We start from the raw sequence: 13,851 nt of genomic DNA, 5'->3' as shown, positions 1-13,851 counted from the left end.
TTGAATGTGACTACATGCTGCTGTCCTTCCTTGTTATAAACAGTATTTCAAATTAGGACATGACCTGGAAAGTTGTGCAAGCTTGGTTGTCCAGGTGTCTGCAATTCTAAGGGGCTGTACAATCAGAAAAAGAGTAAAACCATTCCATTTTGCTCACAAACCTTCCCTTTGCCTTCAGCAGGAAACGAGGCACTCTGATGCTATGCATCATGACAGAAAGCTTTTATGTGCAAAAAGCTCTCAGTTACTCATGGAGACTTTTTGTGTTAGCTAGGCCTATAGAAGAGAAATGTGATTTATTCCTAATTGTTCTACAGATAGGATAGGAATAAAAATAAGATTTTGAAGTCTTCAAACTCTAAAAGAGGGATCTTGATAAATATTTGTCCTATGAAGTCAATGTAAATATGATATCAAGAAAAATACTTATTCTTACCTAGAGATTTCACACCTATCATTTGTAGAGTTCCATTTACCAACAATGCCAAGAAATCTTGTACTTAGTGCTCATGAGAAAGCTCATCTAAGCATGTAAGACATTGAACCTTGGTTAAGTCATATGTGTATTATCGTCTAATTACGTCTACTGCCTAAGTTTTTTGTTTGTTTCTTGACTGCTCCACAAATGCACATTAATTAGCATTAGTTTTTCCTAAGAAGCCACACTGGATAGCAACAGAATTAAATTTAACAGATGATAACCTAGAGACATCCAGAATACTCTTAGAACATATAAGTTAGTGAAGTTTAAACATTCATTTGAAGGCCTTTGAACAAAATTCAGCTTCAAATACCCTGTTCTAAGGTCACAGCTTTGGGGAGAAAGAACAAGTATAGTCTGCACTCAAAAAACACCAAGTAGATTTTTGCTAGTTAAAAGACTTAGCTCATTCTGTATTGTCAGCTCTTAAAAGGCTACTAATTCCAAGCATCAATTTAGATTACTGCATAAACTAACATGTTCCCCTACACAAGCAAATAAATAAACAAATATGTTAATGAGGAAACAATTTGAAGGAATGGTCAGTGATTTAAAGATCCAAGCACCACTGTCATGCTATTGTAAAATGCTTTAAATGATGGAATTATATTTATTTTATGCATCTGGATTTGAACAGATAATGGCACACCTAGGAGTTTGTAATGGCACTCCTACCTGCCAGTCTCATCTTGATTTTGAAGGTAGCAGTTGATTGTGTTGACTAAAAAGCTAAATAAACGACCATATAGAGATTTTGCCAAGAGATCTCGGTAAAATTCTGCAATCTCAATAGTGTGTCTCCGTACAATCATGTCTCCTAAGAGATAAAGCAGAAAATGGAGATGAAAGCATCCTGTAAAGCTTGCCTTAAGTAATTTTAGTTACAGTAAGTCCTTGCACCCTTTTTACTTCTTTGCCAAACATATACATGGTGATAGTTTTTTTTCCTGAAGCCCTCAGTGCAAGATAAGAAGGCCATCAGCACTCTCAAGTTCTTCAGTTTGCAGCGATGCACCTCTGTACTTTTTTCAATAAAAAAGGGCATGTGTACCACACAGAACTTGCATTTTACTGGAAAAAAACCCCTCTTCCTAAACTTTCGCCTCCCCCTGACATTCCTGTTGAACTTAGTTCTTAGCATTAATATCTAATATGTTATCTTGACACACTTTTGTAAGATTAATCAAGTTAGGAGTCCATCAGCATTAGACTGTGAAACTGCTGTGCTCCACTTTTCTCCAAAGTAATTTCTAATTTAGTGGCTCAGTCTGACTTACTGCATGACAGATAATCCTATGTATTCCTCAGAGAGAAAATTTACAGGATCATACAAGAAATAAGAAACAAAAATTATCTGTTTTTAAAATTCTCAAATGAGAAGGATCAAAATGCTATCAGGTCTGATCTATGAGACTGCAAAATTGGAAAAGATTACCTTTAAAATACTGAACATCAGTTGTTAAGGCTGAAGCAAGCTCATCTGGTAAAACCTGCAGCATCCCTGCCACTGAAATGAAAAGAGAATTTAAATAACAACTGATTTGTACTCCATTGCAGATATTATTTTTTATAACATATTTTCTTATATAGATGCTATTTTTTATTAGTGAAAGAACCCACACACTAAAGAAAAGAGTGCTGTGACATGAATAATCAAAATTAATGAACATACAGAATTGGATCATGATAATCAGCACTTTGTGAAGTTTGAACATGTCTATATTTTATATTACAGCTTTCTTTCCCCTTTAAAGGTTACTCTGGACTTTCCTGAGGGCTTGACAGACTTTTGCTTGTATTAGAGTTAAGGTATGCTACTTATTGACACTCTGCATCCATAAGCCACTTTGAGAAGATTTGTTAGTAGCCAAGAGGGCAAAATTCAAAGCTTGAAAACAAGACATAGATTTTAAGACATAGATTCTGAATGTAAGGAATTCAATTCAATGCAAATTGTTCAGCTGTTGACAGGCAGCAGAAGAGCATTTTAAAAGAAGTCTGCACAAAGTACAGTATCTTTTGGCAAATGTCATCATTAAATATGGCACTGAACTAGATAATTTTCAATGCAAGTATTTTATTTTGTCCCATAAAAATCCATAGTTTATAAAACATCCAAGTCCATTGGATACTGTCTTCCCACTGTAACTTAGGGATTTTCAGAAGTCATTTTTTCTTTCTCCCTGGAACTGTGTTTCCATCTGTCGGCGGATCAGCGCAAGTGCCCTGATCGCGACGCACCAAGGTCACATCTTACTGACCTTGTTCCAGTAGCTGCAGGTCTGACACGAATGCTGTCTCAGCGTCTGTCAGAGCCGTGAAGCGTATGTCTCCAAGATGCAGAATTGCTGAGAGAATTACAAACAGGTTCTCCACCTCCTGCACGTATTTTATGCAGAATTAAAGATAAAGAAGAGATCTGTTTGGCACACCAGTGAGAGGCAATACTTTATAAAAATACAAATTCTGTTCATTTGTATCATCAGCATGCGCTAAGTGAAAAAGCACTCATATGTGAACCATTAACAGGAAGTCTGGATTTAGCAACCAAACTGGAACATACATAGGAGATAAAGCAAGTTTACCTTTTTTCCCCCCTTTTGTTTTAATGCAAATCCCATTAACTACCAAGTTAAGAAAGTTTTTCAGAATTCGATAAAAAATGATGAAATAACTTTAATGGATGCATTATTTCTGCATGAAATAAATGTTTCTTCTCCATAGAGAATTTCCACCAAAACTAATTCTGTATCCAGGAATAGCAAGGTTTGTTTTTAACTTAACCAACTGCATTAAGAAACAAAGTGTCTAGCTCTAAATTCCTAGTAGTAAAAGCTGTAGTTAGTGTCTAAAAGAAACAAAAGCAAGCTCCTTTAACCCACGCACTTTCCCCCATGATTGCATGCTATGTTCTAACACCTCTAGGGCTATGAAGCAGTTATATCTTTAGGGCTAGGTTTTTCCTGGCTTCATTTTCACCACACAAGAAGAGAACTACTTTTCTTGTTTGGTTTTCTTTAGGATTTTAAATTCAAGAAAAAACAAAAGATCCATTAAATATGAACTAAATATGCTGAGACATCAAAAAACTTGTGTATTTTTGGATGTTTTTTTAAGGTCAGTTATATAACAATTGTGCTCCTTCAAAACTGCAAAATAAGAAACCTGACATCCACTACTGCATTACACGGCGTAATGCACAGCAAAGTTAATTGATGATTCTTGACATTTTTTGAAAAACTGCATTTGTAACCTGATTCTAATGAGACACTAGAAGTGACACTGAGAAGTCACACTTACTGGAATTTGCAGAATAAGATTTAAAAATGTACTACAAATAATATACTTAGCCAATACATCCCCTTTGTTCTCAGGTGACTACAATGAATTCAGAACACCTTGAAACTGTGATTGGATGACTTCTCACCAGCTTTTCTTCCTCTTGTTCCTTTCTCTAATAAGTATGTCCCTTATCAAAGTACATTAAAAAAAAGGTTTCAGCCTTTCTGCGATAAAGACTACAGCACCTCCAATGCTGTTTAAGTAAGTTTGATTTTCTAAACTGTATTTTAAGACAGGACTTCAATCTCCTTCTGTATGAGACAGATGTAAATAGGGCAACAGTCTAGTTTTCCATTACACAGATCAAAAGTTGAAGATCAAAGAAGCAACAAACCCAGGTGAATTCTGAATAAGAGAGCTCTTCCAATAGGAGAACTCTCATGCTAATAAGGCATTCAAGCTTGGATGCTCTACCTGTTTCTTGGGAAGGTCTCTTAGGCAAGATGGAACGGCAGTGTAGTAAAACATACTTCTTGCTTGTTTTTTAGCTTGTTCAGAACTGGTTTGGGGATGACTGTGCAGCACTGAGTTGCAGCAGGCTGAGATAGCTGTTTACTCTGGTGATTTTGGTCAGGCCTAGGGGTTAGTTCACATTCCAGGTTCTGAAACACTTCCTCATTGTGCTCTAAGATGAATGTTCCCTCAACTTTACAACAAATTTTTTAATAAACATTAACATACTTTGAAAGATACCATTAAAGTCTGCTAAAGAATGTTTATGCAATTCTTCATAAAGATAATCTACCATTAAATGTAGCTGAACGGTCAAGGAATAATACATACATGTTTTATCCACATATTCCTCTCTGATCTCCAGTACACGAGATCAGCTTGCAGGACTCTGGAGATTCACAGATTTCTAGCCACCTCAATGATTATTTTAATGCTGCCTGGATATAGATGACTCTTGAGGATGATTTATGCTTTTCTGAGAGGTGATATACTTCCTTTCAAGAACTCTGAGCAAAGTGAAGTGCTGCATCCAAAAGAATATTGTATGTGAAGTGTTGTCAGTTTCTGCAGGCTTCTAAAATGTCATTCATTATGAATTCAATTATATATTTACGGGCTGAACCTCTTCCTCAATAGAACAGAAAGGTTAATGAAAGAACTAGAGAGATCCACTCATCCATGAACACTGGACAAACACAGAACTGCCTGGAACTTTTGCTACTGAAGCCTACAGGTCAAGAGATTGAGCCATTAAGAATAAGGAATGATTCTGTCAAATATAGCCATATATGTTCAGTTTTGTACAAGGCCATATTCATGAAAAATCAAACCTCTTTATATTAAAAGGTGTCACAAGTTACCAAATAATATTTGCTACTACCTTAACTAGGGAATGCCAAACTACATGATGTACCATCACGACAGAAGTCTACCTCACACCTAAATAACTGCTTCAATAGCCTCACAATTATATTTTTGCTAATAGCCCTTGATCCCTTTTTATTACGTGTTATTACAGATGTTGCCCACCTGTCATCTCTTAGGGTAATCCAGCATGCTGTCTCATTAATTTTTCCTCCGCTTTTTTCTTATGAAGCTAAATATCATTTTAGTGGTAAATACGTTTTTACTTCTATAAATACTGTTGCTTATGCATTTGTGTTACAGAAGTGTCCCAGCTACAATGTGCTAGGCAGCATATACATATGTAAGGAATACTGGGAGTTCATTAAAGATTCCAGTATCCTGAAGGGAATTACACAGTTTACATGAGCTCCTATACGCAGCCCTCCATCTTTTCTGATTCCTCTTCATACCTCTGTCCTCCAGAACCTCTTCTTGATTAATTTTCCAAATTATCTTCTTCATTAGCTTAATAGGATTTAATACAAATATCAGACCTAATTTCTTGTTCCTTTTTTGGGGGTTAAGTCAGATCTTTCAAGTTATCACTCTCTAATTTTGTTCAACTAAGTATGTATTTACTTCTTTTCAGGTGCTGCTAGCAAAGGCATATGGAACATGTGTTTCACAAAATTAAAAGGGACAAGGAGATAATCAGGAAGTGGAAAAAATTCCTGTGGGTTTTATGAGGTTTCTGTCATAGGGGATTTGATTGTTTCTTTTTATCTATGTAATTTAATTGTTCAAGAGTATTATACCTTGAAGCTGTTTTGTGAATCTTTCAGAAAGAAAAAAGATTTACATTGTTGGTGCAGTGTCTAATTAAAAGTGATTACAGTAATTTCCCTGGAGTGAACTAGTACTGTATATTGTTTCAAGGCTTTAACCAATGGAAAAAAAAAGAAAGATGGAAAGGCATGTCTTTTCCCACAAAAGGCTATCAGTAAGAGCTCCTTATGGCCTGTTTTTAACTAAGCAATATGTTGATTTTAGCCACAAATAGCAGAAGCGTGTGTAACTTACCAGGTTATTGAATCCCATGGCACCTAGAGCTTGTTTTAGTATGGTTAATTTCTCCCTGTTTTGAGGGTTGGCTGTTAACATTGTATCTTCCAGTACAGTCTGGCTTAGATACCTGCACAGAGAAAAAACAGCATATATACTATTTAAAAGGCTGGTGCAGAATCAAACTTTAGAGGTTAAAAGCCAGTTTTGCTTTTCTAACCAGAGGTTTATTGCAGATTTTTCTCAGCCTTAGGAGGGAAAAGTACCAGTCATATCATGCTTATTTATTTCCTTAAGCTTCCTCTTACGGCTCCCCCACCAGCATTATCCCTACATGTAAACTAAAACTTAAGATTTAATTTATACCACTGACAGTTTTGCCATTCTTGCACTACCAGAGATTCCCCTTCAGAAGGAAGATTTGAGGAGATCCTCCAATAACTCTGACTGCTTATATTCCCTTCCTGCTGGCTAGGGTATAGATGAGCTCTTATCTGCCTGATCCCGTGATGGTAATTTACTCCCTTAGCAGCTGAATAGGTGACAAGTATAACTCACCATCTTTTAGAACAAAGTAGTTAACTAAGTACATAGACTAGTAAGCGTACAGCCCTTAAGTTGTACTGCTTTGCACATGGAAGAAAAAGGAATTTTTACAAACCTTGCCAAAAATAATCATTAGAAGAGGGAAAGAAAAAATTAAATAACAGAAAGAGTAGTAAGACAAAAAAGAATAACCAAAACCTGCTGAAAACAGTCTAGCCTTTGCAACAATGTATTTTGACCCTCTTGAAATATGTCTGTGGGCCAGATTTTTAAAAGGATTCATGTATCTTCTTACAGCTGAAATCACGACGAGTGAGGTGTCTGAATATCTTATGGGATCTGATTTTTAATTACATCCTGCTGAGACTGTAAAAATATTTTCTTTTATCATTATCCTTAAATTACCATTAAAATACACAATCATCACACAATGTACCATCTTCACAAATGTCACATCAACAAAGGAATTCCCCAGCCTAAATCAAATTAACATAGTTACAACACAAACAAAGGTGGACAATTTACACACACTCCACCCCTCATCCCTTCACCACAATTACAAAAAAAATTCCCCACAATTATTCTGCTCTCTAATAATATTCAGTTTATGATCTGGCCCATAAAGATGGAAAATAATACTTGTTTAATCTCTGACAATTCTTGTTTACAATCTTATTCTAATTGCACTATAGAGGACACACGGTTTCAAAATAAAACTCCTATTAACACAGAAAGTCTAGCAAAGTAGCTATTGTAAAAGTGGCCTTTTATGTGGATGAGTGTAGCTTTTAGAAAATCATAGAAGAATGATAAAGTATTTGTACTTTTCTAACTTATAATGAGGTTTATGAGGTGTCCATGATGAAATGCAGAGCACATTTTTAGTGGATTTATACCAAATTTACCATTGTGGATTTCTCTTGGAGTGATAATGGTGTAAGTTACCCTAGCAGGTGGGCAGAAGAACAATGATGGGGAAAAAAACATGTGCCTAGGGGCATAAGCACTTTTTGCACCCACAGGAGAACTCAGTCAGCAGATATCTCAAGTACAAACAAGCCTCACATTAGTGGCTAAAACTGGTGAATTAACACAACCTTTGAGAATGTGGATCTGTGAGCATCACTGCCAGAGCTCTGCACTGTTTCCTTGAGGTTACTAAAACCAGGATTTTTTTCCAAATCAGGTAGATACAAGTGACAGCACAGCTATCAAATTAGCTAGAGTAGATGATACAAAATATTTGACAAATTTATGGGTGGACTTTTTAATCGATTTTTTTACATTGCCTATATGTTTCAAAATGAGTCTGATAGTGAATCTGGCATAGAACGTACTGGTATAAAGCTTAATCCAGCAGAAAATTTTCCACTGTTCCATACTGCTGCATGAGCTTATATCAGTTCAGTGTTGGGTAACACGTGTTGGTGGCATTTTTGACTCATAATTAGGAGATCTACAGTGGCATCTACTCTGCTGTCAAAATATCCTGTTGTTGAATGGCTGGAGGAGTTGGAAGCTGGTAGCCATTTCTGCAAATAAACCTCCTTAGTGGTGTTATCCCTGGATAACTCTTTTTCTCTCTCTCTCTGTGTACTGAGGAGAGAACATTCTTTCCTGTCCTGTGAAGAGAATATTGTATACTTCTCTTATTTTAGCCAACCCCATTTAATTAGCTCTTTTTAGGTAAGCTAAAGTGCTAGTGGGTATCATTGTAGCAAAAAGATGCATGAACGCTACCAACACAGGTAGTGGCATCACAGCAAAGTGACCCAGAACTCTCATTCCCTTGGAGGAAAGAGCTGAGCTGTGATATGAACCAACGCAAGGCATTTCTTGTCTTCAGCCAAGCACTTTTTGCTGATACAGCAGGGGACAAAGCAGGTACCAGCCAAACCAGATGCCTGTGGCTCCAACAACCTGTCCATAAACTGCAGCATCTGTCAGGACATGCCTGTTGGAAGAGAATCTAACTTTCCCAGTATAAATCTCCTGAAGATTTAATCAGCAGATGTGCTGATGCCCTTGAAAGGGCTGCAGTTGGACATTTTCTAAGATGTACTGGGATTTATAATCAGTTTTCCCAGTCTAGAAGCAATTAAATTCTTTTATAACATGTTACGAGGCCCACTCATTTTCCAGATTATTTAAGAACTAATGAAACAAGAAAACTGTTTTGAAGACATGCACATTCAGCTGTTATATGTTTATATTATAAAGTATATGCATATTAAGGATGGATTAGTTGTATGGAATACTTGAAACTGTTGATAGATATCATACACCTCCCCCAGAATGCAGAAAATATACAATGTAGGAATAACAGTTTTCTAATAATTGTTAAATTTATTCTACCTCAGAAATATAGTGACACTTAGATTAGAATGTGTTGTGGGTTTTTTTGTTTTGTTTGTTCTTTTTTTTTTTCTTGTGGGACAGTTCCCTGGCATCTGCTTCTTTCCACCGTAAAGTCCTAAAGGATGAAGAGGGCTTGAGATACCCTTTATATTAATATTATTGATATTACCTATTTATGCTTAAAAACCAGAGTCCAGAACCAATTTTAAATTCTTGTCTCTACTACAAAAAACATAAGGAAAGGGGAAAGCGATGGGTAAAGAGATACATCACAGCGCAAAACTCCTAATAATAATGAAATATTACTTTGTAGAACCATAGAATCATAGAATTGTCATCAAGATTGGAAAAGGTCTTCAAGATCATCAAGTCCAGCTGTCTGCCCTACAACTCATAACCACGAAACCATCGCCTGAAACACCATGTCTACCCATTTTTTTGAACACCTCTAGAGTCAGTGACTCCAGCATCTCCCTGGGTAGCCTGTTCCAATGCCTCACCACTCTTCCTGTGAAGACATTTTTCCTAGTATCCATTCTGAACCTCCCCTGGCGCAACTTGACCCCTTTTCCTCGTGTTCTATCGCTAGTCACTAGGGAAAAGAGGCCAACACCTGCCTCCTCTCAGGTAGTTGTAGAGAGCAATGAGGTCTCCCCTCAGCCTCCTCCAGGCTGAACAGCCCCAGCTCTTTCAGCCTCTCCCCATAAGACCTGTTCTCCAGACTTCTAATCAGCCAAGTTGCCCTTCCCTGCACCCTCTCCAGCACCTCAATGTCCTTCTTATACTGCGGAGCCCAAAACTGCACACAGAACCTGAGGTGTGGCCTCACCAAGGCCAAGTAGAGGGGCAGAATCACCTCCTTGGTCCTGCTGGTCACACTGTTCCTGATGCAGGCCAGGATGGTGTTGGCCTTCTTGGACACCAGGGCACACTGCTGGCTCCTGTTCAGCTGGCTGTCAATCAGCACCCTCAGGTCCCTCTCTGCTGGGCAGCTCTCCTGCCACTCCTCCCCAAGCCTGTAGCAATGCCAGGGGTTGTTGTAGACAGAATGCAGGACCCGACACTTGGCCTTATATGAAGCTCATACAATTGGCCTTGGCCCATTGATCCAGTCTGTCTAAGTCCCTCTGCAGAGCCTCCCTGCCCTCAAGCAGATTGACACTCACACCCAACTTAGTGTCATCTGCAGACTTACTGAGGGTGCATTCTATCCCTTCACCCAAATCATCAATTATGATGTTAAATAGGAGTGGCCCCACCACTGAGCCCTGGGAACACCACTCGTGACCAGCCACCAGCTGGATTTAACTCCATTTCATTGCAGGTGCATCCTATTTTCATAGAATGTAAAAGCTTTTTCAATATGTATAGCATTCCTCATATTTGTAGTGCATTTTTGTTCTTTGTCATTCAAGTAGCCTGGAAAGAATTGCATTGCTAATGATGATTAAGCTGCTTAAAACTTCCATTGTGTATCTACCATGGAGCTTTTAGTTATTATTTTTACTTAGATTTTTGTTATTGCAAACTACAGTGTTATAGCCATGATATTTATGAAAATCTATGCTGTTACTAGAGTGTGTGTAATGTTCCTTTAAGTTTCCTACAAGGTAGTCTGTGTTCTAATACAAAACAGACCTGGTGATCCTTGAATTCTTTGTTGATGAAAATTTTAGTAAAAGAGGTACTATTGTTATACAAGCCAGCAGTGATGTTCCATAATATCCTGTGCATGCAGGCTGTGCACCGATTGTGGACTCACTTATCATGGTTTTATTAGCCTAACTCGCATTATCTCTGTATACAAATTCATTCTGCAAATGCACAACCATGTTAGCTTTCTGTACCTTTATGAAAATATTCTCAGAGTTTGGCTGAAGTTGAACCTTTTAGTTGAAGTAGCTGCTAAGACAAATGATGTCTATATCTTTAGGAAAAGTGATTAATCAAACCATGAATGCAGTTCTAATAATTAACTCCTTTCTACTGACTATTTGTTTAAATGTGACCATGTTGATATTTGCATTGGAATGGTACTCAAGACAGACAGCTTATGAGCATACAAGAAAGTTTTAAGGACATATGAAGAGTGACTATTTATTTAAAAAGAAAAGAAAAGAAACAAACAAACAAAAAAGAAACTGTCAGACAAAACAGGGTTCATTTAAGAAGATAAACTAATTGATAATTGTAGCAGAGTATAGTCACTGTGATTAAAACACAATGCTGCATTAAACAATTCCTTGAGAAAGGCAAAAGACTATCTACATAGGTTTATCTTCCTGAATTTTCTACTACCAATTCTGATTTGCAGCAACGTAGCATTCTCATCTATTCTAGTCTCTCAAAGGAAAAAGAAACAACAAACTAGAAGAAAAAAGCAACAGTGGTAATTTTTATGTATACAACTTAATGTAGTATACAATTTTTCAACCATCATTCAAATGACAGCACAGACCAGATTTTCACATAGAAGTGTGAGTGTTGTGCCTAAGACTATTAAAATATATACTTACTATAACATTAATTTATTTACATATTGACTACCCATATAAGTAAACGATTTCCTTACCTGTTTACCTTATCATTCTTATTAGAACTGTTAAATATAATCACAATTTGTATTATTCAACTTATACCTGAAGTAAAGTTAATAACTTTGTACATACATCTCAGATATGAAGAAGAAATACCTAGGAATAAAAGTTTCCAATACTGAGTTTTTGTGACATATGCATATTTCAATTTTTATTACCTAATCCTACTGGTTAAAAACTTTCTTAAAAGCAGACACTGAAAAGAGAAGTTTTGACTGTCAGTTTGCTGCTCTGCCAAAAATCTTAGCAAAGTCATATTTGATTTAGATAGAATTTATTTTCTTTTGAACTGCAACCCAATAACATTTAGTATCAAATGAAGTAATCTGCCTTGTTCAACATAAACAGAACATGTAATTTCATTTCCTTACAAGAAAAGCAAATGAAATTAAAATTAGGACTCACAAAATTGTTACAGAAGGTGAAAGTGTCTTTTTATTCTGTTTTTCCTATTAGAGCTGTTACATTTTTATAACATCTGTGAAAATATTTAAAAAAACAAAAAGTGTCAAATTGTTTAATTAGGGGATTTATTTGGGAAGAGGCTAACCCTTTTATGGGTACTGTCTTATAGTCAGCATGATCCACAGAAAAGATTTGGAGCTTGCCCAGTTGGTGTGTCAGGCAGTCCATTTCCAGGTGAGCTCAAAGCATCTAGAAGCATGAGGGGATACTGAGCTTTTATGTTTCATGCCTGAGGTACGTGCTGCAACTTCCCAGTTAGCTCACGATAAGGCAGAAATCTTAGCACACTCCACTTAGGAAGCTTCACCTTTTTTGTTGGGAAGCTCAAGAGCACTACAGGCTCTTGAAAATAAGGTTCTCTTGATATTTTCAATCATAGTCAATGCAAAGTCAGAAAACAATCAATTTTTGGGCTGAGATTTACTCCTCAGTCTTGAAATCTGGCTTACATTCTGATCGGAATTCACTGTATCTATAAACTGTGGTTATCAGCATTTCAAAGGGATATCTGAACTTTTGATGCATGTCAAATAGGGATCTTTCTTGTTGTCTAGTAAATAAACTTTGACAAATGAATGATATTTTTCACAATCGACTCAATAGACAACTACAATCATAAAGTATTTCAAGCTGTATTGTTTGTAGTTGTTAAACAAGAAAAGAAAACCTTGGTACACAACACTGACCACAGAGATCCTGAGGCTTGTCACATGGACCCTGTAGTAGCAAACCTTCCTAAATGTTATAAACTTTGATATTTCACCAATAGAGTAAAGAAGGCATTACCAAAACACTATCCCAACATCTCACCACTGCCCATTTGTAAAATCTGACATTTGAAATAGTCAAGTATTCTATAAGAACAGCCACTTTATGCCATGTACCTATGTACATTGTGGCTGTTTATCATATAGAAATATCTGATTCATTGCGGTGGTTCAACCCATAGCTGACAGTGAAACTGTCTGAGTAAGATTAGTAAGTTGCATCCATTTAATCAGAATTTCCCTTTTGTCAGGACAGTTGAAGTTGGGTTCCAATTAGAGGAGAAGAAGAAGCATGGTTTTGCCAGATGGACACTTCTTTTCAGAAGGCTTTCCTGAAGTAAATACATTCTGGCATGAATAATTAAGAGAATTCTTGGCAGGATTATATTATTAAATGGTTCTAAGTCACTATAAAAATTTAGGCTAAAGCCCTATGATGAAAGAAAAGTTGTGGGTTTTTTTTTTTTTTAAGTTACCATCTATCTACTTACTACTTGACTCCTTTCCTGATAAAGGATGAATGTTGACACATTGACATTTCATTGTAAAGCTTTCTGGGCAATAGCAGGCTTGATATAAGGGAAACCTAATACAAAATTAGTTGTTAGTAGAGAACTTTATTACAGCTGATAAATCAGTGCAATAAATGTTGCTTGTGGTAATAAGGATTTCATCAATCACTGTTAACCTCTTCAGTAAAAAACTTCTGGTTACAGGCAAAACCCTTCATTTTATAATTGCTTATACTCAGAACAATTTACCCACTTGAGGCCTCAGAGTGCTCAGACTAGAAACTAAAGAGATATCTTTAATACAAAAAGAAAAACACAGAAGTAATGGGCTGAATAAGGTTATATATGCTAGCTTATTCTTCAGAGAAAATGTCAGAGACCAGATGAAAGCACATTTTGTCAAGGAATTAAGCCAAATGCGA

General features: G+C 36.6%; 1 protein-coding gene across 6 annotated transcripts in view; it reads right to left on the bottom strand.

Moving 5' to 3' along the window:
• Positions 1 to 13,851, bottom strand: part of MYO16 (myosin XVI) — a 365,593-nt gene that overhangs the window by 112,306 nt on the left and 239,436 nt on the right. For all 6 annotated transcript variants that reach the window (XR_007888391.1, XM_051608256.1, XM_051608258.1 and 3 more), the window contains exons 17-20: positions 6,203 to 6,314; positions 2,743 to 2,860; positions 1,917 to 1,988; positions 1,157 to 1,298 (exon numbers count right to left, since the gene is read on the bottom strand). Coding sequence is in view for 5 of the 6 variants with exons in the window: in XM_051608256.1 (XP_051464216.1) it covers positions 1,157 to 1,298; positions 1,917 to 1,988; positions 2,743 to 2,860; positions 6,203 to 6,314 (444 nt within the window). In the remaining variant the exon portion in view is untranslated. The remainder of the gene's footprint in view (positions 1 to 1,156; positions 1,299 to 1,916; positions 1,989 to 2,742; positions 2,861 to 6,202; positions 6,315 to 13,851) is intronic.

This window comes from Apus apus, chromosome 1 (assembly GCF_020740795.1).
Source record: "Apus apus isolate bApuApu2 chromosome 1, bApuApu2.pri.cur, whole genome shotgun sequence".
In the NCBI taxonomy this organism is placed as follows: Eukaryota; Metazoa; Chordata; class Aves; order Apodiformes; family Apodidae; genus Apus; species Apus apus.
The sequence above is the reverse complement of the archived record's forward strand: the minus strand, read 5'-3'. Positions and strand labels throughout refer to the sequence as shown.